General features: G+C 40.1%; 4 protein-coding genes across 4 annotated transcripts; all 4 read left to right on the forward strand.

Annotated features, from left to right (window-relative positions):
• The first annotated feature begins 1643 nt into the window (after window positions 1–1643).
• LOC124275324 (arylsulfatase B-like) lies at window positions 1644–3278 on the forward strand. The gene has a single exon (XM_046710822.1). It carries the CDS (start codon window positions 1680–1682, stop codon window positions 3117–3119), a length of 1440 nt encoding a protein of 479 aa, XP_046566778.1. The 5' UTR covers window positions 1644–1679; the 3' UTR covers window positions 3120–3278.
• Window positions 3279–8038: 4760 nt separating this feature from the next.
• Window positions 8039–9652, forward strand: LOC124275253 (arylsulfatase B-like). The gene has a single exon (XM_046710733.1). The coding sequence runs from the start codon at window positions 8039–8041 to the stop codon at window positions 9479–9481; it is 1443 nt and encodes a 480-aa protein (XP_046566689.1). The 3' UTR covers window positions 9482–9652.
• A 5757-nt stretch (window positions 9653–15409) lies between these two features.
• Window positions 15410–16989, forward strand: LOC124275325 (arylsulfatase B-like). The gene has a single exon (XM_046710823.1). The coding sequence runs from the start codon at window positions 15432–15434 to the stop codon at window positions 16872–16874; it is 1443 nt and encodes a 480-aa protein (XP_046566779.1). The 5' UTR covers window positions 15410–15431; the 3' UTR covers window positions 16875–16989.
• Window positions 16990–20761: 3772 nt separating this feature from the next.
• Window positions 20762–22319, forward strand: LOC124275254 (arylsulfatase B-like). Its single transcript, XM_046710734.1, has one exon. The coding sequence runs from the start codon at window positions 20762–20764 to the stop codon at window positions 22202–22204; it is 1443 nt and encodes a 480-aa protein (XP_046566690.1). The 3' UTR covers window positions 22205–22319.
• Window positions 22320–25602: the final 3283 nt, after the last annotated feature.

Raw genomic sequence — 25602 nt, forward strand, 5'->3', positions numbered from 1 at the left:
GTACTGCTAGAAGGTGTCATCTTGAAGTAGCCATAAATATAAAGCCATGTCCGTAGCCATGCAACACTTGTACAAGAGTTCAAGCGTGGGTTTATAAATAACAGTCTAAAAGTATATCAAAGATCATTTGAAGTTTCAGGCATGTATCACACAATCTGAAGAAAAATTTACTATCTCGACTAAAACCAATATATTATTATAGAGATGGATGTCGTTAGAAATGTTGCTAAATTGTTACAATTTTACGGCTATGAACGTAAGTTGTTTCAATTAAAACGCGTTAAGAAATGTATGACTTATTGATGCAGTATCCACAGGTCTAAAGGAATGTGGTTCTGCATTAGTTTAACTGTTACTTATAATGTCGGCCGGCAGAAAATTATATTACCATCGGCTGCTGCAATGGTAGCACAAAAGCCCTTGCTTCTGCATTCTAAATAATCTCCAGAGTGTACATCTCAATAAATCTCCACTACTGTAGTACCCTGAATGCATCTAGGCTTCGGCCCGATAATTGTATCACCTTCCTTTGCTGGCTTCGCCTTCTCACAGTAGCCAGTCAGATAAGCCATTACCACCGAGCTTGCCATTGTCAACAAAGATAGCCGCCGCGGCCGCGAAGGCAAATTGACAGGTCTGAAACCCTAGAAAAATATATGCAAGAACTCTTTCTAGCTCTTTCAGGGTAGGAGCTGTGGGGTAGCCTAGTCGTTAAAACGTTCGCTCGTCACGCCGAAGACCCGAGTTCGATTCCCCACATGGGTATAATGTGTGAAGCCCATTTCTGATGTCTCCCGCCCTGATATTGCTTGAATATTGCTAAAAGCGGCGTAAAACAAATCTCACTCACTCACTCTTTCAGGGTACCTCTGCAACAAGTGAGTTATGATAGAAGCCTTGTGATCGGTACGCTCAACTTTCCAGCGTAGACACCTGATTGGATAAAAAGCCATCAAGGTAATAGAATTATCCAGAATGCATCCAGGGTACTAGTGGAGATTTATCGCAATTTATCGAGATTATGTTGTTTCTGCAGTGAAAATAAAACTCGCATCAGTACACGTATCACTATTTGTACGAGCCGGTATTTCCCCTTGAAGAATACCCTAAACAAATACAGAGCTTCAAACCCCAAAGAGAAAAAGATTGAAAGGGACGCACTCCCCGAAGACCTCCCTCCCAAAGAATAATTCCCTACTCTGAAAAGTCATTAAAATCAATCATGTATTCAGACTATTTGTGTGTGTTTTTGTGGGGTTTTTTGGCGGATATATATTTTAATGATTCACGTGAACCTAGCTTGCCATGAGATTTATCAGTTTCTTCTTGAGAATGTGACGTGAGTTGTACTGTAATAAATGCTTGAGTCTCAAGCCAGATGGGTGAGCGTTGGCAAGGAGGAAAATATGTTTGTGTCAATGGCTTTCATAGTGAAGGTGTAAAACCTGATATCATATCCTTCTAAAGCAATGACAATACAAAATTAACACTGGGGTTTCTAGCCACGAGATGTTCAATCTAGACTGCTTTCTTTAATGCGTGGTGTGGAATGTGTCTATGTAAGCATTCCTTCCGATGATAAGAATACCAGCTGACAAAAATACAGTTATTCGCGAGTCACGTTATCTTTGGAAGAACCCTTATACACGACACTGTTCTGTCGCGCACAGCACATAAACATGAATTACATATCATTTGTGTGCCTTATCGTGACCTCAGTCGTCTGTGAATGTGCAGAGAAACCTCACATTATATTTATTGTCGCCGATGACCTGGGATGGAACGATGTTGGCTATCGGAATCCTCAAATGATCACACCTAACCTGGACAGACTGGCCAAAGCGGGAGTCATCCTCAACTCTTCCTACGTCCAGCCTTTGTGTTCACCCTCCAGAAACTGCTTTATGTCGGGATATTTCCCCTATCACACTGGACTACAGGATGACGTTATTATCGTAAACGAAGCAAAACACCTACCGGCCAATCTAACAACAATCCCTCAGAAACTGAAACAACTTGGCTATGATGCTCACATGGTTGGGAAGTGGCATCTTGGCTTCTGTAACTGGAAGTATACACCCACAGAAAGAGGCTTTGACTCCTATCTTGGATACTACTCTGGTGCAGAGGAGTATTTTACCCACATCAATCAGAGATCAAGCGAAGTGGGGCTGGATTTTCGCTATAACAAGACTGTGCATAGAGACGCCAATGGAACGTATTCTGCTAATGTGTTTGCAGACAGAGCTATTGAAATCATTAGAAGTCATGACAACAGTAAGCCACTTTATCTGTACCTTCCATTCCAGTCGGTACATGCACCTCTTGAGGTTCCTCCTAAATATGAAAACATGTACAAGAACATAGAAACCATAAGCAGAAGGGTCTATTGTGGAATGGTGAGTGCGTTAGACGAAGCTGTTGGTAATATCACTCAGGCATTAGAAGAAAAAGGTCTCATGGACAATCTACTGTTGGTCTTTACAACAGATAATGGTGGGCCTACATATACAGCATCTAATAACTTGCCTTTACGCGGCGCCAAAAATACTCTCTGGGAAGGGGGAACGAAAGGAACTGGATTCATCTACAGTAAAAACCTTCTGAAGAAGACAGGCTACCTCAACACTGGAATGATGCATGCTGTGGACTGGTACCCGACCTTGGTGGAGTTGGCTGGTGGAGAAAACACAGATCCCAACATGGACGGAGTCAGTCAGTACGACATGCTCATCAATGGTGGACCCAGCAAGCGGAATGAGTTCGTCTACAACATCTATGACGACAGGGAAGCAGCAGCAATCAGGTACGGAGATCTCAAACTCATGCAAGGGAGTCCAGGAGATCACAATGGTTGGGCTCCTTTGCCACATCTAGGAATAGGTGAAGGTGTCTATGAAGCTGATAACCAAACATTCCCTCCCTTCATGCTCTACAACATTACTGCAGATCCAACCGAACACTTCGACCTCTCAGCCAAGTACCCTGATCTACTGGACATGATGAAGAAGAGGCTGGAGAACTGGAAGAAATCCCGTGTCCCGGCCCAGGACCCTTCTCCTGTTCCAAGAGCGAACCCGAAATACTATGGTGGTGTTTGGAGTCCTGGATGGTGCTAAACAAACTAGGATGGGATACACATTAAAGGTGCAAGGCATATTTTTGCATCAGATTTTCTGTAAATGTTTTTGGCATGGGCTGCTTTTGCCAACTGCGGTTCTATTTACGGCAATTTGGTGAAATATGTATAAAAATAATAAATAGTGTATCGATCTATACATTTGAGTCTGGATTTTATCTGGATTTTTTCATCAGGTGAACCTTCCGTGAAGATCCCATGAGGTAAGTAAAAAGAGACCGAGGCCAATGGGTGGTGAATCAGACAGTCAATAAGGTGATAAGACATCCTGTAATGCATGTCATTCAGTCGCCTGTGTCGTATACATTGTTGGAGTTTTGCTAAAAGCACGCTCGCTCCCGCAATTAACCATTCACCTACTCACTCTCTCACGCACCTACTTACTGTTGATGTCTGGATATTAAAATAGAAGCATGCGGATTCAAATAGATTACATTTTCGTGAGTGAGTGTGGTTTTAACAAGTATCCAAAAATATCACGACAGGGAACATCAGGCTTCACACTTTGTACTCGAAAACCGGATCTTCGACGTGACGAGGAAACCACTAGACTTTCCCACCGTCCCTTGATATTTTGTGATTTATTTAGCAATTGACAACTTGCGTTGACAAGTATTGCGTTTGATGATGTTTACCTTAGTCATGCGAAGCTTGCATCCCTTAGTTAAATATACTCTGGAAATTGCCTTTAGGCTTTACTGTCCCTGATATAGCTTCAATACTGTTCAAAAAGATGGCGGTAAGCTCAACTCACTCACTCTGAAACATCCTTGTAATAGAAATAGGAATTAGTGCCCCGGTGAATTGATTGCTATATTGACAGTTGACTGAAAGGAAAACAGTTTCGAACAGTTTAGAGGCTCGTCGTCGTTGGTCATTTACATGTACAAGACATCAATTGAAGAGTTGTGTCCGTGAAACATTAACACTGTACTGCTGGAAGGTGTCACTTTGAAGTAGCCATAAATATAAAGCCATGTCCGTAGCCATGCAACACTTGTACAAGAGTTCAAGCGTGGGTTTATAAATAACAGTCTAAAAGTATATCAAAGATCATTTGAAGTTTCAGGCATGTATCACACAATCTGAAGAAAAATTTACTATCTCGACTAAAACCTACATATATTTTTATATAGATGGATGTCGTTAGAAATGTTGCGAAATTGTTACAATTTTACGGCTATGAACGTAAGTTGTTTCAACTTAAACTTAAGAAATGTATGACTTACTGATGCAGTATCCACAGGTCTAAAGGAATGTGGTTCTGCATTAGTTTAACTGTTACTTATAATGTCGGCCGGCAGAAAATTATATTACCATCGGCTGCTGCAATGGTAGCACAAAAGCCCTTGCTTCTGCATCCTGAATAATCTCCAGGGTGTACATCCCGATAAATCTCCACTAGTACCCTGGATGCGTCTAGGCTTCGGCCCGATAATTGTATCACCTTCCTTTGCTGGCTACGCCTTCTCACAGTAGCCAGTCAGATAAGCCATTACCACCGAGCTTGCCATTGTCAACAAAGATAGCCGCCGCGGCCGCGAAGGCAAATCGACAGGTCTGAAACCCTAGAAAAATATATGCAAGAACTCTTTCTAGCTCTTTCAGGGTAGGAGCTGTGGGGTAGCCTAGTCGTTAAAACGTTCGCTCGTCACGCCGAAGACCCGAGTTCGATTCCCCACATGGGTATAATGTGTGAAGCCCATTTCTGGTGTCTCCCGCCCTGATATTGCTTGAATATTGCTAAAAGCGGCGTAAAACAAATCTCACTCACTCACTCTTTCAGGGTACCTCTGCAACAAGTGAGTTATGATAGAAGCCTTGTGATCGGTACGCTCAACTTCCCAGCGTAGACACCTGATTGGATAAAAAGCCATCAAGGTAATAGAATTATTCAGGATACATCCAGGGTACTAGTGGAGATTTATCGCAATTTATCGAGATTATGTTGTTTCTGCAGTGAAAATAAAACTCGCATCAGTACACGTATCACTATTTGTACGAGCCGGTATTTCCCCTTGAAGAATACCCTAAACAAATACAGAGCTTCAAACCCCAAAGAGAAAAAGATTGAAAGGGACGCACTCCCCGAAGACCTCCTTTCCCAAAGAATAATTCCCTACTCTGAAAAGTCATTAAAATCAATCATGTATTCAGACTATTTGTGTGTGGGTTTTTGTGTGTTTTTTGGGGCGGATATATATTTTAATGATTCACGTGAACCCAGCTTGCCATGAGATTTATCATGTTTCTTCTTGAGAGCGTGACGTGAGTTGTACTGTAATAAATGCTTGAGACTCAAGCCAGATGGGTGAGCGTTGGCAAGGAGGAAAATATGTTCTAACCAAATTTCATTTATACTGTCTTCTTTGACATCAAATTCAAATTAAAGAGTTTCTGTATGAAGACGTTGATGAAGGTTATGAGAAATTGTAACTGACATATTTGACTAATCACTGATCTGGAACTAACTGTCAACATCAAATTCATGTACACATGTTATCATTACCTGATGTGCCAACATGCCGTTATATTCTCTAATACATGTATCGATATTTCTTTATTTAATCAGTAACTGCCCAACAAACATCCTTCAGTCCCATCTTTTATCGTCATGGCCAATCGAGACAATAGTACATTCAATAACAAGAGACATAGCCCATCAGTAATCATATAAAATCTCTGCTGAAAGCAATGTCAATTGTACCGATTCCCACTATACTGTAAGGGTGGTCCTGAAATTCGCTATCTTGAAAATTCATCGTTAACCAGTAAGCCCGATATTGCAAAAAAACAACACTTGGTGAAACTTTGGCAAAACATTCATCCTCATGTAATTATGTTCCTCAATTCAAAAAGTAGCAAAACCCGTAAGAAAAACCTATTAACTAGAGTTAGATAATTTGGAAGGTTATAATGAAATATTTCCTTTTCATGAGCAGCATGGTGTTCTTGTACAAGCTCACGATACTGCTTCAGGGGCTGATAACATAAGTATTCCTGAAGGTCTTCGGAAATCATTGTCCCACTACCTAAACCTGGACGTTATCATACGGATCCTTTAAGTTATCAATCAGTTTCATTAACAAGCTGCGTTTGCAAAACATCGAACGCTTTATAAATAATCGGAATTAGTTTGGTACTTGGAAACCAACAATCTACTTACTAATAAACAATATGGTTTCCGTAAAAAGATCATTTAGTGCGCTCAGAATCATTTGTAAAAAAAAGCCATAATTAATGGAAAACATGTAGTGTCTATCTTTTTCCACCTTTAAAAGAAATGGAATTTACTGATAAATTTTGAAAAACGCATATATTCCAAACTAGTAAGTAAAATAATAAATTTGGACGAAGGAATAAACAAATGTTAGCGACGGTACCTGAAAGGTGGTTGAAGTACTGTAAAATAATCCTAATGCAATGGACGTAAGATCAATTTCATTCAAAGTATTTTTCATTCTCATTGTTCTTAGTCGTAGTATTTTTATTACTTTCAACTGGTTGGTTTATCTGTCTGATCATCGCAAGTAGGCAAATGGATGGTTTAAATACAGCTTGGTTACCATGCAGGTAACAGAAGTATCCAAAGTCCTTAGTGATTATATACCTGTGTCAAATATCTACCTGTGATTTCTAGTTCTTTTACTGTCCTTTCTGGGCTTATAAATCACCATCACACAGTGATGATATCAAGTTGTAAGGGAAAAGGTGATCGTACGATGTCCCATCCATGGCACTGGTACAAACACATGCAAAGGAATGGCAATTGTTCACCCGAACACACCCAAATGTATCGTACATAATTTCTGTCCCTCTTACATTCCATTTTGAAATACAAAGATGTTATCAATTAGGAAGTTCATCATTTCATCTAGTAGGTTTTTTTTGTTAAATACATTTCAAATGAAAGTTACATTCTTTTCTTGACATGTTTTTCGAAACCTTTGAAGATGGACATGTAACTACTAATATAGAAGTACATGGTCCCCACGTTCAGTGATAAAAGGCACATACATAATGGAATGCAGTTTTTATTAAGTCTGTTGTGCGAGATGGTGGTTTACAAATATGAAAATCATATGTTTTGACACCGTTGAATATTGTACTTATCAGAAATTACAAGCAGAGGTTATGAGAATCCTCAGAACATTGTTTATGTTTGTCTGAAATACTTTCAGCGTTTATAATGTTGTTGAAGAGTGCGCTCGTCACGCCAAACATCCGGGCCCTATTCCCACATGTGATGCAAATTTCTGGTGTCCCAACCCGTGATATTGCTAAACCTGGCGTTAACCCCCTCTGCTCACTCACTCACACACCCACTCACTCACTGCTTCAGAGCATTAGAATTTTTGGTTAATCCTCTTGTACATTTGCTCGACACAGTAATTAATCTCTCTTTGTGCTTTTGTTTCTACAGTTTTCAGTTTCCAGCTCAAAAGTAAAATGAGTTATAGACACAAGTCAAGAGTTGATAGTAATGACGCATTGATTTCTAACAGTTTGTGCAATTCTGAAAGTCACACAAACTTTTAGGTTGCAGTGAAAATGTAAGCATGTTACATATTCAGTGACCCGCCGTGATGTTGCTGGAATATTAATAAAAGCGGCGTAAAACCAAACTGACTCACTCACTCACCCATATTCAGTGACTAATTCCTGATATCCAAAAATCTCGTGATCATGACCGTGCAAAATTAATATTGCGCTTTTTAGCGTCTATATGTACAATGTGGATTGTTCTTTTTACAATGCGTGATATAATCAGTCTGGAATGTGTCCATGTAAGGATTTCTTCCAATGATAAGAATTCAAATTCAGGTAAGGCACGTGTCACGTTATCTTCGAAAGATCTCTTATATACGACTGCGTTTCACTGCATACACCAGACACAACATGCATTTCACATCAACTGTATGCCTTCTTTTGGCTTCAGTTTTCTGTGAGTGTGCAGAGAAACCCCACATTGTGTTTATAGTTGCTGATGACCTCGGATGGAATGATGTTGGATTTCGGAACCCTCAAATGATCACCCCTAACCTTGACAGACTGGCCAAAGCGGGAGTCATTCTCAACTCTTCTTATGTCCAACCTTTGTGTTCACCCTCCAGAAACTGTTTCATGTCAGGATATTTCCCCTATCACACAGGACTACAAGATGACGTTATTGTGGTAAACGAAGCAAAACACCTACCGGCCAATCTAACAACAATCCCTCAGAAACTGAAACAACTTGGCTATGACACTCACATGGTTGGGAAGTGGCATCTTGGTTTCTGTAACTGGAAGTATACACCCACAGAGAGAGGCTTTGACTCCTATCTTGGATATTACTCTGGAATGGAGTATTATTTTAACCACACGAGAACGGAAGGCAAAGATGAAGTAGGACTGGATTTTCGCTATAACAAGACTGCCTACAGAGACGCCAATGGAACCTATTCTGCAAACGTGTTTGCAGACAGAGCTATTGAAATCATTCAGAACCACGACAACAGTAAGCGACTTTATCTGTACCTTCCATTCCAGTCTGTACATGCACCTCTTGAAGTTCCAGCTAAATATGAAAACATGTACAAGAACATAGAAACCATAAGCAGAAGGATCTATTGTGGAATGGTGAGTGCGTTAGACGAAGCTGTTGGTAATATCACTCAGGCATTAGAAGAAAAAGGTCTCATGGACAATCTACTGTTGGTCTTTACAACTGATAACGGTGGTCCCACGTTTAGAGCTGCTAATAACTTGCCTTTACGGGGATGCAAAAACACTCTCTGGGAAGGTGGAACGAAAGGAATTGGATTCATCTACAGTAAATCCCTTCTCAAGAAGACAGGCTACCTCAACACTGGAATGATGCATGCTGTGGACTGGTACCCGACATTGGTGGAGTTGGCTGGTGGAGAGAACACAGATCCCAACATGGACGGAGTCAGTCAGTACGACATGCTCATCAACGGCGGGCCCAGCAAGCGGAATGAGTTCGTCTACAACATCTATGAGGACAGGGAAGCAGCTGCTATCAGGTTCGGAGATCTCAAGCTCATGCAAGGGAGTCCAGGAATTCACAATGGTTGGGCTCCTTTGCCACATCTGGGAATTGATGAAGGTGTCTATGAAGCTGATAACCTAGTGTTCCCTCCCTTCATGCTGTACAACATTACTGCAGATCCAACCGAACACTTCGACCTCTCAGCCAAGTATCCTGATCTACTGGACATGATGAAGAAGAGGCTGGAGAACTGGAAGAAATCCCGTGTCCCGGCCCAGGACCCTTCTCCTGTTCCAAGAGCGAACCCCAAATACTATGACGGCGTATGGAGTCCTGGATGGTGTTGACACAAACTAGGATGGGATACATATAAAATATCTAAGATATACTTTTTCGCATTGATTTTCTGCAAATGATATTGGAACAGACAGCAACTTTGCATGCGACTGTATTGTCTGTTAAAAAACATTTGGTGATTCCTTGAAAAATATGTAAACATAATAAATAGTGAAATGATACGTACTTTTGAGTCATGACATTACCTGGGTTTTTTTCTTCATTACGTGCATCTTCTCGTTTGGCGTAAGATGCGACCGGAGGCATCGGCAGGTTAGACAATCAAAGTGATACAACATCCTATAGGATCATCTAGTCGCCTGAGGCACTGTAATTCATTGTGAAAAATTGCTTGAATATGTGTTTGATTCCCTGTTGTGTTTAGGTATATATCATAAGAACATTACTAAAAGTGGCGTAAAAGCGAACGCTCTAACCACAAGCTCTAACACACACACACACACACACACACACACACACACACACACACACACACACACACACACCCTTAATATTTTGTGAGAATTTGAGAGAAATTGCCTTAATTCAACTGACAATTTGTAAGCATTACGTTGGATCACATTTACTTGAGTTATGCATAGTTTGCGTCCAATAGATGCGCTTCGATCGATAGGTAGAATTTCTAAGTCTCCCAATCGCCCTGCCTTGGCAGTAAATCAAAGAAATTCCAATTAGTCTTGGCTTTACTGTCCCATCATGTTGTGAACTAATAATAATAATAAATATGCATTTATAATGCGCGCAATCCAGACAGATATGCCTGCTCAAGGCGCTACAAGGGGATTGTATAAAGATAAAAGTCAGGGAGTGTTGACTGGATTTAAATGTCACTATGATACTTGGAGAACATATGGGTCTTTAGCCTTGATTTGAATTTCTCAAAGGTTGGACACAGTTTCAACTCTGATGGAAGTGAGTTCCAGAGGATAGGGGCAGTGCTGGAGAAGGATCTGTATCACATTGATAAATGTCTTCAGTCGATATTTAGGAACTTGGAGGAGATTTTGGTCACTTGATCGGAGTTTACGTGCTGGAGTGTGTGGAGTCAAGAGTTCAGATAGATAGTCAGGGCTGGTGTTATGGAGGCATCGATATGTGATAAAGAGAAGCTTGAACTCTATTCTAGCTTTTAATGGCAACCAGTGGAGGTCTCTGAGCACTGGTGTCATGTGCACATGTCTTGGTGTTCTTGTGATGATCTGTGCTGCAGAATTTTGCAGCACCTGTAGCTTAGATAGCAGTTTACCACTGATGCCCTGAAGCAAACTGTTGCGGTAATCTAGTCTTGATGTTATTAGACCATGGGCAAGTACCTTTGCAACTTCTTATTAAATGTCGAATGTTGCTGATGGATCGGAGATGATAATAACAGGTTCGGCTGATGTGGGTAACCTATTTCTCCATGGATAGGTGTGCGTCCAGAAATACTCCCAGATCTTTAAGGTGGTCACTGAGAACTATTTCCGTATCCGCTATCAGAATGGATTGTTCTTCTACTCTGGCCAACTATTGCTTAGTGCCAATCAGCATCACCTCTGTTTTTTCTCCATTCAGTTTTAGCTTATTTGCTGTCATCCATGACTTAGTTGTTGCCGTACAATCAGACATGCGGTGGAAGAACTCCTGAAGGTTCTTGGGTTTGAATTTGTCCATCATTTGTGTATTGTCAGCATATCCATGGTGAAGAAGCTTGAGGTGTTGGATGATGTTAGCCAGATTTGCCGTGTACAGCGTGAAGAGTATCGGACCTAAAACAGATCCTTGTGGAACACCACAGTGTAGTTTGACGAAATCGGATTTTTCATTGCCGATGATAACTGCTTGTCTACGATCTTCCAAGTAGGATGAAAACCACTTGTGGCAGTTACCACGGATGCAAGATTCAACCAAAAGACGGCTTAGGAGAACTTCATGGTCGATGGTATCGAATGCCGCTGGCAGATCGAGCATGACAAGGGAAGCCATGAAGCCATCATCCAATGCAGACAGTAGGTCATTGAGGACACGTATCAGGGCTGTTTCGGTGCTGTAATATTGGCGGTATGCGGATTGGAACTTGTCAAGGATAGTATTGACAGATAGATGGACCTTTAGCCTGGTGTTGACAGCTCTTTCTAGTAGCTTGGACAGGAAGGAAAGGTTGGACACAAGTCGGAAGTTCTTAGGGTCATTAGGATCCAAGTTCGGCTTTTTGAGGTGAGGTCTCACAACTGCCTGTTTAAAGTGAGAAGGAAATATTCCAGATTTCAGGCTCATGTTTACAATTTCTGTTATGATAGGAAGCAGCTGATCTAGTAGCTGCAACAGAATCGCTGTTGGGATCGGGTCAAGGTCACACGTTGTAGGCTTGGGAGCAGTTATGAGGTCAGAAATCTCATTAGAGGAGAACGGATGAAAGTTAGTAAGTGGTTCACCACTGAAATTCTGTGATGATATGAGATATGATATGTGTTCAGCTTGTGAGTCAGTTTTGAGTGTATTTCTTATCTTGTCTATCTTGGTTATGAAGAAGACATTGAATGACTCAGCGAGGGCTTTCTGGTCTGAGAAAGAAGGGAGTCTACTATCGCTGTTCTTGCCCAGCCGTGATTTCATGAACCTGTGCATATTCCTGGGGTCTCGTTTTGAATTCTGCAGGGTATTCAGACAGTGCTCCCGTTTAGCTTGGGATATAGCTTTAGTTGTGTTGTTTCTAGCCTGACAGTAGAGTTGCCTATGAACTTCAAGATGGGACTTACGCCATTTTCATTCAGACGTTCTTCGTAGAGATTTCGCTTCCTGTACCTGTTCATTATACCATGGAAGACCGTGACGGTGAGTTATTTTCTTCTCCGTGGGAGGGGTATGTGTATCGAGCAGCTCATGTAGTGTCAGGTTGTACAACTGTACAAGCTGGTTACATCCTAGGGAGTATCTTTAGTCAACAAGTCTGAATATTCTAGGTCTGCCCGAAAAGCATCCATGTCAATGCTCTTCAAGCTTCTACACAGCACGTATTTGTGGTCGGGTTTTGGTTTATGAAGGTTGGTGTTAACAAGTACAAGGTGGTGATCTGACATCAGTCTGTCTTCTACTGACACGCTGGTGATGATGTTAGAGTCATCACGAGACAAAACCCAGTCGAGAATGTTTCCTGATTTGTGTGTTGCCTTATCAACGTGTTGCTGAAGACCGTGCGTATGGAGGAGAGATACGAACTTTTTCACATCAGGTTTATCTTCATAAACATCGTGCAAAGCAGCGACGATAAGCTCAACTCACTCACAACTCACTCACTCACTCTGAAATGTCCATGTAGCAGAAATAGGAATGAACTGATTGTAATTTTGACAGGTGCTGCTCAGTCGGTTACAACATGTGCAAAATATCAGCTGAAGAGTTTTGTCCGTGATAACATTAACACTGTACTGATGAACTGCACTTTGAAGCAGACATAAAGTATGAAAATGTGCGTGTCGAGAACCAGATATTCAAGAGTTCACACGTCGGTTTATGAATAACAGTCTTAAAAGTATATTAAAGATTATTTGAAGTTTCAGACAGAATCTGAAGAAAAACTTAATAGCTCGACTAAAACCTATATCTTATTATAGAGATGGATGTCTTTAAATAATGTTGTTAAAATGGTATTTTTTACGACTATGAACGGAAGTTGTTTCAACTTGAACACGTTAAGTAATGTATGACTTATTAATGCTGTATCTCCAGACTAAAGGGGTGTGGTTCTACATCACTTTAACTGTTACTTATGATGCCAACATGGCTTCGCGCCGGCAGAAAATGATATCACTGTCGGCTACAGCAATGTCAGCACAAAAGCCCTGCTTCTGCAGTGAACATAAAACTCGCATCAGTATACTATCACTATTTGTAAGTGCACTAGCTGGAACCTACCCTTGAAGAATAGCTTAACAAAATACACAGCTTCCAACCCAGAAAAGAAAAAAAGCTTGAGCTGTCGAGTCACAAGAGCTGTGCTTGGTTACCATGCAGGTAGCAGAAGTACCGTAAGTCCTTAGTCATTATATACTTATGTTAAATATTTACCTGTGATTTCTAGTTCTTTTACTGTCTATTCTGGACTCAATCACTGACTGAAAGGATGAATTAATAATCTCTATCACACGGTGATGATATCAAGTTGTAAGCAAAAAGGTGAGCGTACCCTGTCCCATCGATGACAGTACTACAAACACATGCAAAGGAACGGCAATTGTTCACCCGAACACTCAAATGTATTGCAGGTAATTTCTGTCACTCTTATATTACATTTTGAAATATTATTTCCTCCTTATTTTACAGCAAAACCTTTGAACGCTTTCCAAAGACCTTCATTGTTGTAACCCCTGTTCAAATATGACTGGCGTATGAACATCAAAACGACTTCAAGCAAGGACGACAACTCTATTGCCATTTCATTCCAACAGTCATAAACATTGCTGAAGCACTCGAGAGTTTCTGCTGTTAAAAACAATTAAGCTGTTTTAAACAATTACAATGAAGATGATTACCAGCTGTATACCATATATTTCCAAAGGTATATTTCTAAATAAGATTATTTTCATTCCTGCTGTTATAAGTCCCCCCAAAATAAACAGGTTCAGAGTATTCTCAAATTGAAGAATACGTGGAGTGTCCAAATATGATTTGGTTTACGGGATGTCTAGCAGTTGTCTCACCCTGCATGTTCAACATTGCTTCCATAAACCTTTAGAAATTTAAAATAAATACGTTGAAAATAGTGTGAAGGACTGCAAGATACAGAAGTTACAAAGACCTTATCAATTAGGAAATTCAGCACTTCATATAGTGGGGTTTTGTTTGTTAAATACAATTCAAATGAAAGTTACAATCTTTTCTTGACAAATTTTCCTAAACCTTTGAAGAGAGACATGTAACTACTAATATACAAATATATGGTCCCCACGTTCAGTGATAAATGGCACATACATAATGGAATGCAGTTTTTATTAAGTCTGTTGTGCGACATGGTGGTTTACAAATATGAAAATCAATTGTTTTGACAACGTTGAACTTGGTACTTACAGAATTACAAAATTAAAGTAGGTCAAGCAGAGGTTATGAGAATCCACAGTACATTGTTTATGCTTATCTGAAATACTTTCAGCGTTTATAATGTTGTTAACGGGTGCGCTCGTCACACCAAACATCCGGGCCCTATTCCCACATGGGCGATGCAAATTTCTGTCTGGTGTCCCAACCCGTGATATTGCTAAACATGGCGTTAACCCTCGCTACTCACTCACTCATTCACCCACTGCTTCAGAGCATTAGAAATTTTGGTTAATGCTTGAGACAGGGGTTTCTAATACATTGCTCGACACAGCAATTTATCTTTCTTTGTGCTTATGTTTCTAAAGTTTTTATATACCAGTACAAAAGTAAACTGTGTTTTAGACAAGAGTCAAAAGTTGATAGTACTAATGCTTGGTTCAGTTAGATTTATTCCTCCTTTAACAAATGGCATAATACACAATGTTCATTTCTGGGAAATCAAAACACTGTGCTCATCTCTATAAATTAAGCCCGTCTGCCTACTCTCAAGCCTGTCCTCAAAAACGGGTTGGCATGTCTTTCAATTAGATTCGCTGGTGTTTTGTTCTAACATTTTCTGCATTTCTGAAAGTTACACAAACATTTGGCTGCAGTGAAAATGTCAACATGTTTCATTTTCAGTGACTAATTCAATACTTTCGTTATCATGACCGTGCAAAATTAATATTGCGTTTTTCGCGTCTACGTGTACAATCTGGATTCTTCATTTTCTGTGTGATATAATCAGTCTGGAATGTGTTGATGTACGCATTTCTTCCAATGATAAGAATTCAAGCTGGTACAAATAAGGTAAGGCACGTGTTACGTTATCTATAAAAGTTCTCTTATATACGACTGCGTTTCACTGCATACACCAGAAACAACATGCATTTCACATCAACGGTATGCTTTCTTTTGGCTTCAGTTCTCTGTGATTGTGCAGAGAAACCTCACATTGTGTTTATAGTTGCTGATGACCTCGGATGGAACGATGTTGGATTCCGGAACCCTCAAATGATCACCCCTAACCTGGACAGACTGGCTACAGCGGGAGTCATCCTAAACTCTTCCTACGTCCAGCCTCTATGTTCGCCCTCAAGAAACTGCTTCATGTCAGGATATTTCCCCTATCACACAGGACTACAAGATGGCGTTGTTGGGGTAGACGAAGCAAAACACCTACCGGCCAATCTAACAACAATCCCTCAGAAACTGAAACAACTTGGCTATGATGCTCACATGGTTGGGAAGTGGCATCTTGGTTTCTGTAACTGGCAATATACACCCACAGAGAGAGGCTTTGACTCCTACCTTGGATATTACGGTGGTGACGAAGACTATTTTAACCACTCGAGAATGGCAGTCAAAGGTGAAGTAGGACTGGATTTTCGCTATAACAAGACTGTGTATAGAGACGCCAATGGAACGTATTCTGCAAACGTGTTTGCGGACAGAGCTATTGAAATCATCGAGAACCACGACAACAGTAAGCCACTTTATCTGTACCTTCCATTCCAGTCTGTACATGCACCTCTTGAAGTTCCAGCTAAATATGAAAACATGTACAAAAACATAGAAACCATAAGCAGAAGGATCTATTGTGGAATGGTGACTGCGTTAGACGAAGCTGTTGGCAATATCACTCAGGCATTAGAAGAAAAAGGTCTCATGGACAATCTATTGTTAGTCTTTACAACTGATAACGGTGGCCCCACGTATAGAGCATCTAATAACTTGCCTTTACGGGGAGCCAAAAATACTCTCTGGGAAGGTGGGACGAAAGGAACAGGATTCATCTACAGTAAAAACCTTCTCAAGAAGACGGGCTACCTCAACACTGGAATGATGCATGCTGTGGACTGGTACCCGACCTTGGTGGAGCTGGCTGGTGGAGAAAACACAGATCCCAACATGGACGGAGTCAGTCAGTATGACATGCTCATCAATGGTGGACCCAGCAAGCGGAATGAGTTCGTCTACAACATCTATGACAACAGGGAAGCAGCTGCAATCAGGTACGGAGATCTCAAACTCATGCAAGGGAGTCCGGGAGATCACAATGGTTGGGCTCCTTTGCCACATCTGGGAATTGATGAACGTATCTATGAAGCTGATGACCAGAAGTTCCCTCCCTTCATGCTCTACAACATTACTGCAGATCCAACCGAACACTTCGACCTCTCAGCCAAGTATCCTGATCTACTGGACATGATGAAGAAGAGGCTGGAGAACTGGAAGAAATCCCGTGTCCCGGCCCAGGACCCTTCTCATGTACCAAGAGCGAATCCGAAATACTATGGCGGAGTATGGAGTCCTGGATGGTGTTGACACAAACTAAGATGGGATGCACATTAAATATTCAAGAAATGCTTTTTCGCATTGATTTTCTGTAAATGATATTGAATTAAACCGCAACGTTGCATGCGACTGCATTGTCTATTAACGAACATTTGGTGATTACTTGAAGAATATATAAACAGTGTAATGATACATACATTTGAGTCTTGATATTACCTGGTTTTTCTTCATTACGTGCACCTTCTCGTGTGACGTAAGGGGCGACCGTAGGCATCAGATGGTCAGAGATTCACTAAAATGATACAACATCCTATAGGACATGTAAGGTTTACGTATATATCGTCATTCATTACTGAAAGTGGCGTAAAAGCGAACGCTTTAACCACTAGGCTACCCCACCGCCCCTTGATATTTTGTGAAATGTCTGGTGAAAATTTGAGAGTAATTTTCAACAGACAATTTGCAAGTATTACTTTGGATCCCATTTATCTAAATTATGCACAGTTTGCGTCCAATAGATGCGCTTCGATCGATAGGTAGAATGACTAAGTCTCTCATTCGCCCTGAAAATTGCCTTTGGTAGTTTATCAAAGAAATACCGATTAGTCGGGGCTTGATTGTTCCATCAAGCTGGCGTACTGTGAAATAGCTTCATTGTCGTTCAAAGCAGAGGCGTTAAGCTCAACTCACTCAGAACACCCTCACTGTGAAACATACAATAGAAATAGGAATGAATTGATTGTAATTTTGGCAGTTGGCTCTATGGTGGTATGGTGATCAGCCTTCAGTTGCTGGTGATCTATAGCACGTTTTATATTGTATTGTTGTCTGTAGTTATTTTTTTTTAAGGTAGCGTAATAGTTTTAGATTTAGAGCTGTGATACTCTAGTAGTTTTAACTTTATTGATATATGATATAATCATTAATTGTTCTCGTCACGATATGGCTGAAATATTGCCGAAGTGACGTTAAATATTAACTCACTCACTCACTCACTCTATGGTAGCGTGAGTGGTGGCTGCTCTTCGCCGTTCATGCTGTTAGGTTGTTTACAACATGTACCAGATATCAGTTGAAGAGTTGTGTCCGTGATAACATTAACACAGTACTGACAGAAGCCATCACTTTGAAGCAGCCGTAAAATATGAAACTGTTCGTAGCCACGCAACAACAAATGTGCGTCTCGAGAACCAGATATTCAAGAGTTCAAGCGTCGGTTTATGAATAACACTCTTAGAAGTATATCAAAGATGATTTAAAGTTTCAGACATATCTCACTGAAGAAAAACTTAATATCTCGATTAAAGCCTATATCTTATTATAGAGATGGATGTCTTTAAATAATGTTGTGGAACTGTTAGTATCTTACGACTATGAACTGAAGTTGTTTCAACTTGAACACGTTAAGTAATGTATGACTTATTAATGCTGTATCTCCAGACTAAAGGGGTGTGGTTCTACATCACTTTAACTGTTACTTATGATGCCAACATGGCTTCGCGGCCGGCAAAGAATGATATCACTCTCGGCTACAGCAATGCCAGCACAAAAACCCTGCTTCTGCAGTAAAAATACAACTCGCATCAGTATACTATCACTATTTCTAAGTGCACTAGCTGGAACCTCCCCTTGAAGAATAGCTTCAAAAAGTACAGTGCTTCCAACCCAGAAAAGAAAAAAAGCTTGAGCTGTCGAGTCACAAGAGCTGTGCTTGGTTACCATGCAGGTAGCAGAAGTACCGTAAGTCCTTAGTCATTATATACTTGTGTTAAATATTTACCTGTGATTTCTAGTTCTTTTCCTGTCTATTCTGGACTCAATCACTGACTGAAAGGATGAATTAATAATCTCTATCACACAGTGATGATATCAAGTTGCAAGCAAAAAGGTGAGCGTACCCTGTCCCATCGATGACACTACTACAAACACATGCAAAGGAACGGCAATTGTTCACCCGAACACTCAAATGTATCACAGGTAATTTCTGTCACATTTTGAAATATCCGCCTTGTTTTACAGCTAAACCTTTGAACGCTTTCCAAAGACCTTCATTGTTGTAACCCCTGTTCAAATATGACTTGTCAAATGAGACGTTTTTGGAAACGTATGTAGGCATTGGTGAGCCACTCGTGGTATTTCGAGACAAACCGAATAAAGACTCGTGTCAATCTGGAAGGATTTCATATTGGCGTATGAACATCAAAACGACTTCAAACAAGGACGACAACTCTATTGCCATTTCATTCCAACAGTCATAAACATTGCTGAAGCACTCGAGAGTTTCTGCTGTTAAAAACAATTAACCTGTTTTAAACAATTACAATGAAGATGATTACCAGCTGTATACCATATATTTCCAAAGGTATATTTCTAAATAAGATTATTTTCATTCCTGCTGTTAAGTCCCCCCAAAATAAACAGGTTCAGAGTATTCTCAAATTGAAGAATACGTGGAGTGTCCAAATATGATTTGGTTTACGGGATGTCTAGCAGTTGTCTCACCCTGCATGTTCAACATTGCTTCCATAAACCTTTAGAAATTTAAAATAAATACGTTGAAAATAGTGTGAAGGACTGCAAGATACAGAAGTTACAAAGACCTTATCAATTAGGAAATTCAGCACTTCATATACTGGGGTTTTTGTTTGTTAAATACAATTCAAATGAAAGTTACATTCTTTTCTTGACAAATTTTCCTAAACCTTTGAAGAGAGACATGTAACTACTAATATACAAGTATATGTATGGTCCCCACGTTCAGTGATAAATGGCACATACATAATGGAATGCTGTTTTTATTAAGTCTGTTGTGCGAGATGATGGTTTACACATATGAAAATCAATTGTTTTGACACCGTTGAACTTGGTACTTACAGAATTGCAGTAGGTCAGGCAGAGGTTATGAGAATCCACAGTACATTGTTTATGCCTGTCTGAAATACTTTCAGCGTTGTTAAGGAGTGCGCTCGTCCCGCCAAACATCCGGGCCCTATTCCCACATGGGTGATGTAAATTTCTGGTGTCCCAACCCGTGATATTGCTAAACATGGTGTTAACCCTCGCTACTCACTCACTCACTCACCCACTGCTTCAGAGCATTAGAAATGTTGGTTAATCCTTGAGACAGGGGTTTTCTAATACATTGCTTGACACAGCAATTTATCTTTCTTTGTGCTTATGTTTCTAAAGTTTATATACCAGTACAATAGTAAACTGTGTTTTAGACAAGAGTCAAAAGTTGATATTACTAATACTTGGTTCAGTTAGATTTATTCTTCCTTTAACAAATGGCATAATACACAATGTTCATTTCTGGGAAATCAAAACACTGTGCTCATCTCTATATTAAGCCCGTCTGCCTACTCTCACTGACTGACTGACTGAGTTTAGTTTTACGCCGCTTTTAGCAATATTCCAGCAATATCACGGCGGGGGACACCAGAAATGGGCTTCACACATTGTGCCCATGTGGGGAATCGAACCCGGGTCTCCGGCGTGACGAGCCAACGCTTTAACCACTAGACTATCCCGCCGCCCCTCAAGCCTGTCCTCAAAAACGGGTTGGCATGTCTTTCAATTAAATTCGCTGGTGTTTTGTTCTAACATTTTGTGCAATTCTTAAAGTTACACAAACATTTGGCTGCAGTGAAAATGTCAACATGTTTCATTTTCAGTGACTGATTCAATACTTTCGTTATCATGACCGTGCAAAATTAATATTGCGTTTTTCGCGTCTACGAATACAATCTGGATTCTTCTTTTACTGTGTGATATAATCAGTCTGGAATGTGTCGATGTACGCATTTCTTCCAATGATAAGAATTCAAGCTGGTACAAATAAGGTAAGGCACGTGTCACGTTATCTTTAAAAGATCTCTTATATACGACTGCGGTTCACTGCATACACCAGAAACAACATGCATTTCACATCAACTGTATGCTTTCTTTTGGCTTCAGTTCTCTGTGAGTGTGCAGAGAAACCCCACATTGTTTTTATAGTTGCTGATGACCTCGGATGGAACGATGTTGGATTCCGGAACCCTCAAATGATCACACCTAACCTGGACAGACTGGCCACAGCGGGAGTCATCCTAAACTCTTCCTACGTCCAGCCTCTATGTTCGCCCTCAAGAAACTGCTTCATGTCAGGATATTTCCCCTATCACACAGGACTACAAGATGGCGTTGTTGGGGTAAACGAAGCAAAACACCTACCGGCCAATCTAACAACAATCCCTCAGAAACTGAAACAACTTGGCTATGATGCTCACATGGTTGGGAAGTGGCATCTTGGTTTCTGTAACTGGCAATATACACCCACAGAGAGAGGCTTTGACTCCTATCTTGGATATTACTCTGGTGGCGAAGACTATTTTAACCACTTGAGAATGGTAGGCAAAGGTGAAGTAGGACTGGATTTTCGCTATAACAAAACTGTGTATAGAGACGCCAATGGAACGTATTCTGCAAACGTGTTTGCGGACAGAGCTATTGAAATCATTCAGAACCACGATAACAGTAAGCCACTTTATCTCTACCTTCCATTCCAGTCTGTACATGCACCTCTTGAAGTTCCAGCTAAATATGAAAACATGTACAAAAACATAGAAACCATAAGCAGAAGGATCTATTGTGGAATGGTGAGTGCGTTAGACGAAGCTGTTGGCAATATCACTCAGGCATTAGAAGAAAAAGGTCTCATGGACAATCTATTGTTGGTCTTTACAACTGATAATGGTGGCCCCACGTATACGGCTGCTAATAACCTGCCTTTACGAGGAGCCAAGACTACTCTCTGGGAAGGGGGAACGAAAGGAACTGGATTCATCTACAGTAAAAACCTTCTCAAGAAGACGGGCTACCTCAACACTGGAATGATGCATGCTGTGGACTGGTACCCAACTTTGGTGGAGCTGGCTGGTGGAGAGAACACAGATCCCAACATGGACGGAGTCAGTCAGTACGACATGCTCATCAATGGTGGACCCAGCAAGCGGAATGAGTTCGTCTACAACATCTATGACGACAGTGAAGCAGCTGCAATCAGGTACGGAGATCTCAAACTCATGCAAGGAAGTCCAGGAACTCACAATGGTTGGGCTCCTTTGCCACATCTGGGAATTGATGAAGGTATCTATGAAGCTGATAACCAAGTGTTCCCTCCCTTCATGCTCTACAACATTACTGCAGATCCAACCGAACACTTCGACCTCTCAGCCAAGTATCCTGATCTACTGGACATGATGAAGAAGAGGCTGGTGAACTGGAAGAAATCCCGTGTCCCGGCCCAGGACCCTTCTCCTGTTCCAAGATCGAACCCGAAATACTATGGTGGTGCATGGAGTCCTGGATGGTGTTGACACAAACTAGGATGGGATGCACATTAAATATTCAAGAAATGCTTTTTCGCATTGATTTTCTGTAAATGATGTTGAATTAAACCGCAACGTTGCATGCGACTGCATTGTCTATTAACGAACATTTGGTGATTACTTGAAAAATGTATAAACAGTGTAATGATACATACATTTGAGTCTTGATATTACCTGTTTTTATTCATTACGTGGACCGTAGGCATCGGATGGTCAGAGATTCACTAACATGATACAACATCCCATAGGACGTGTTATGTTTAAGTATATATCGTCATTCATTACTGAAAGTGGCGTAAAAGCGAACGCTTTAACCACTAGGCTACCCCACCGCCCCTTGATATTTTGTGAAATGTCTGGTGAAAATTTGAGAGTAATTTTCAACAGACAATTTGTAAGTATTACTTTGGATCCCATTTATCTAAATTATGCACAGTTTGCGTCCAATAGAAGCTCTTCGATCGATAGGTAGAATGAATAAGTCTCCCATTCGCCCTGAAAATTGCCTTTGGTAGTTTATCAAAGAAATACCGATTAGTCGGGGCTTGATTGTTCCATCAAGCTGACGTACTGTGAAATAGCTTCATTGTCGTTCAAAGCAGAGGCGTTAAGCTCAACTCACTCAGAACACCCTCACTGTGAAACATACAATAGAAATAGGAATGAATTGATTGTAATTTTGGCAGTTGGCTCTATGGTGGTATGGTGATCAGCCTTCAGTTGCTGGTGATCTATAGCACGTTTTTATATTGTATTGTTGTCTGTAGTGATATTTTTTTATATGATAGCGTAATAGTTTTAGACTTAGAGCTGTGATACTCTAGTAGTTTTACTGTTCTTCGTCAACAGGTTTTGATTTCTAATTTTATTGATATATGATATAATCATTAATTATTCTCGTCACGATATGGCTGAAATATTGCCGATGTGACTTTAAATATTAACTCACTCACTCACTCACTCACTCTATAGCAGCGTGAGTGGTGGCTGCTCTTCGCCGTTCATGCTGTTAGGTCGTTTACAACATGTACCAGATATCAGTTGAAGAGTTGTGTCCGTGATAACATTAACAAAGTACTGGCAGAAGCCATCACTTTGAAACAGCCATAAAATATGAAACTGCTCGTAGCCACGCAACAACAAATGTGCGTCTCGAGAACCAGATATTCAAGAGTTCAAGCGTCTGTTTATGAATAACAGTCTTAAAAGTATATCAAAGATGATTTAAAGTTTCAGACATGTCTCACTGAAGAAAAACTTAATATCTCAATTAAAGCCTATATCTTATTATAGAGATGGATGTCTTTAAATAATGTTGTGAAAATGGTATTGTACTGTCGGAAATGCTAGAAAAATGCTTTTTGGCTTATATTTAAAATTCAGAAGTATTACAGTTACCTAAATAACAAATATCATTTTAAGAAACATCTACCTATGTAGATGGAGGGACTAAATTTTGAGACATGCCCTAAAATGCGTTTTTACTGATGAAAATACCAAAACTTAGAAAAATAAGGGGTAGTGGACGTTATTTGATACAAACATTAACTGCCTGTGTTACGTCATCAGCATGCACGGTATCGACAGGTGAAATTGACACCTAAGCACACGCTCGGGCGAGGGGTCATCTCAATAGATGTTTTCTTCAAAATGTTGAATATGTGTACGTATAGTATACCTATTGGTTATGTAAGGGATCATTTGTGTATGTGTGTTTGTTGTGGAATAAATATACGAATTACTGTACATTGGAAAAAATCCTATCACTTGTGTTATCTTATCGATTGATTGTAGAAATGTGCAACGTTTTAATAAATGTTTTGCATGTCAACAATATATTTCATTGCAAATATATGGATGTAATTCGGTCAGTTTAATCTAGTTGTGAACATTGGCCACAGATTTAACGAAGTCACTGGTGTAGCTTCTTTAAAATATATATATTCTTCTTCTCCTAACGTTTGTAGACCGCCCCTCTAAGTACTCAACGTGTTAAAGTTGTCAAGGATGGTTTTACGTCCCGGTGTTGCTTTTGAGACGGTCCCTGTCGTGTCTGAATTGTTTACAATATTGTTGACTTGTTGGTAAGACATACCAACAGCTCTACAAGTTCTGTATTAAACCATTTCTATACTAATGAAAGGTTTACCTCTGTCTTTTTCAAGCACAAACAACTTATAAACCTTTGCAACAATCGTCTGTAAATAGTTGGCCATAGTGGACGCTGTGATAAAGATGTGCATCCATCACGGGAAACTTATTTATCAAGACTTAACATTTATATTAATATTTCTTCAATAAAGAAACGATAATTAAGTAAAGTAACACAAACATTCAACATTTATTTGTTTAAGAAAAACGTTAATTTATATTTTTACACCACCTGTATTATTAGCATACATGTAAAGACTATTTCAGATTTCTGTTGTTGAACTGCAAAAATCTTAGGTTGTTGTTTTGGTACCAAATTCTCTCCTGTAAACTGCCCTTTAAATGCATGGGAATGTTAAATCAATTAAAATAAAAATTAGGTACACTATAGGTGAGTTGATATATTGACAACATAATACATTTATCACCTTTCTAATGATATTGAGGCTAAAAAGCATTTTTGTAGCATTTCCGACAGTACTTTAGTATCTTACGACTATGAACGGAAGTTGTTTCAACTTGAACACGTTAAGTAATGTATGACTTATTGATGCTGTCTCTCCAGACTAAAGGGGTGTGGTTATACATCACCTTAACTGTTACTTATGATGCCAACATAAAAAAAACATGATATCACTGTTGGCTACAGCAATGCCAGCACAAAAGCCCTGCTTATGCAGTAAAAATACAACTCGCATCAGTATACTATCACTATTTGTAAGTGCACTAGCTGGAACCTTCCCTTGAAGAATAGCTTCAAAATATGTTGTCAAACTCCAGTTTGAGAGTGTGAACATTCCAACAACTCGCCACCAACACCAATTTCATACTTGTCAAACTGTTGTCGATAAATAGGATCGATCTCTTTTCTCACCAACCTTTCCATCAAACATTCGGTGTTGTCAAACTCGAGTTTAAAGTGTGAAGTGTTGTCAACTTCGTGTTGTCCAGAAACAACCAATCACAGTCAACGAAACTGTCACGTGATGTTTTGATCGTCCGGTCAACCCCACCTCCAAAATGGCATCGCTCAAGTGCCACGAAAGTTTGAAAACGCGAGTTTGGCAACTTTAAAATTTTAACAACATGTGTTGTCAAACTTTAGTTTCCCGTGTGAAGGCCGCTTTAATGTATGAATATGCCATTATATTCTTTTGATTGATGTATCGATTTTTCTTTATTTTATCAACAACTGCCCTGCAACCATCCTTCAGGGACATCTTCACCATCATAGT

This window comes from Haliotis rubra, unplaced genomic scaffold (assembly GCF_003918875.1).
Source record: "Haliotis rubra isolate DU_JTF1 unplaced genomic scaffold, ASM391887v1 Scf2, whole genome shotgun sequence".
NCBI classification, from domain to species: domain Eukaryota; kingdom Metazoa; phylum Mollusca; class Gastropoda; order Lepetellida; family Haliotidae; genus Haliotis; species Haliotis rubra.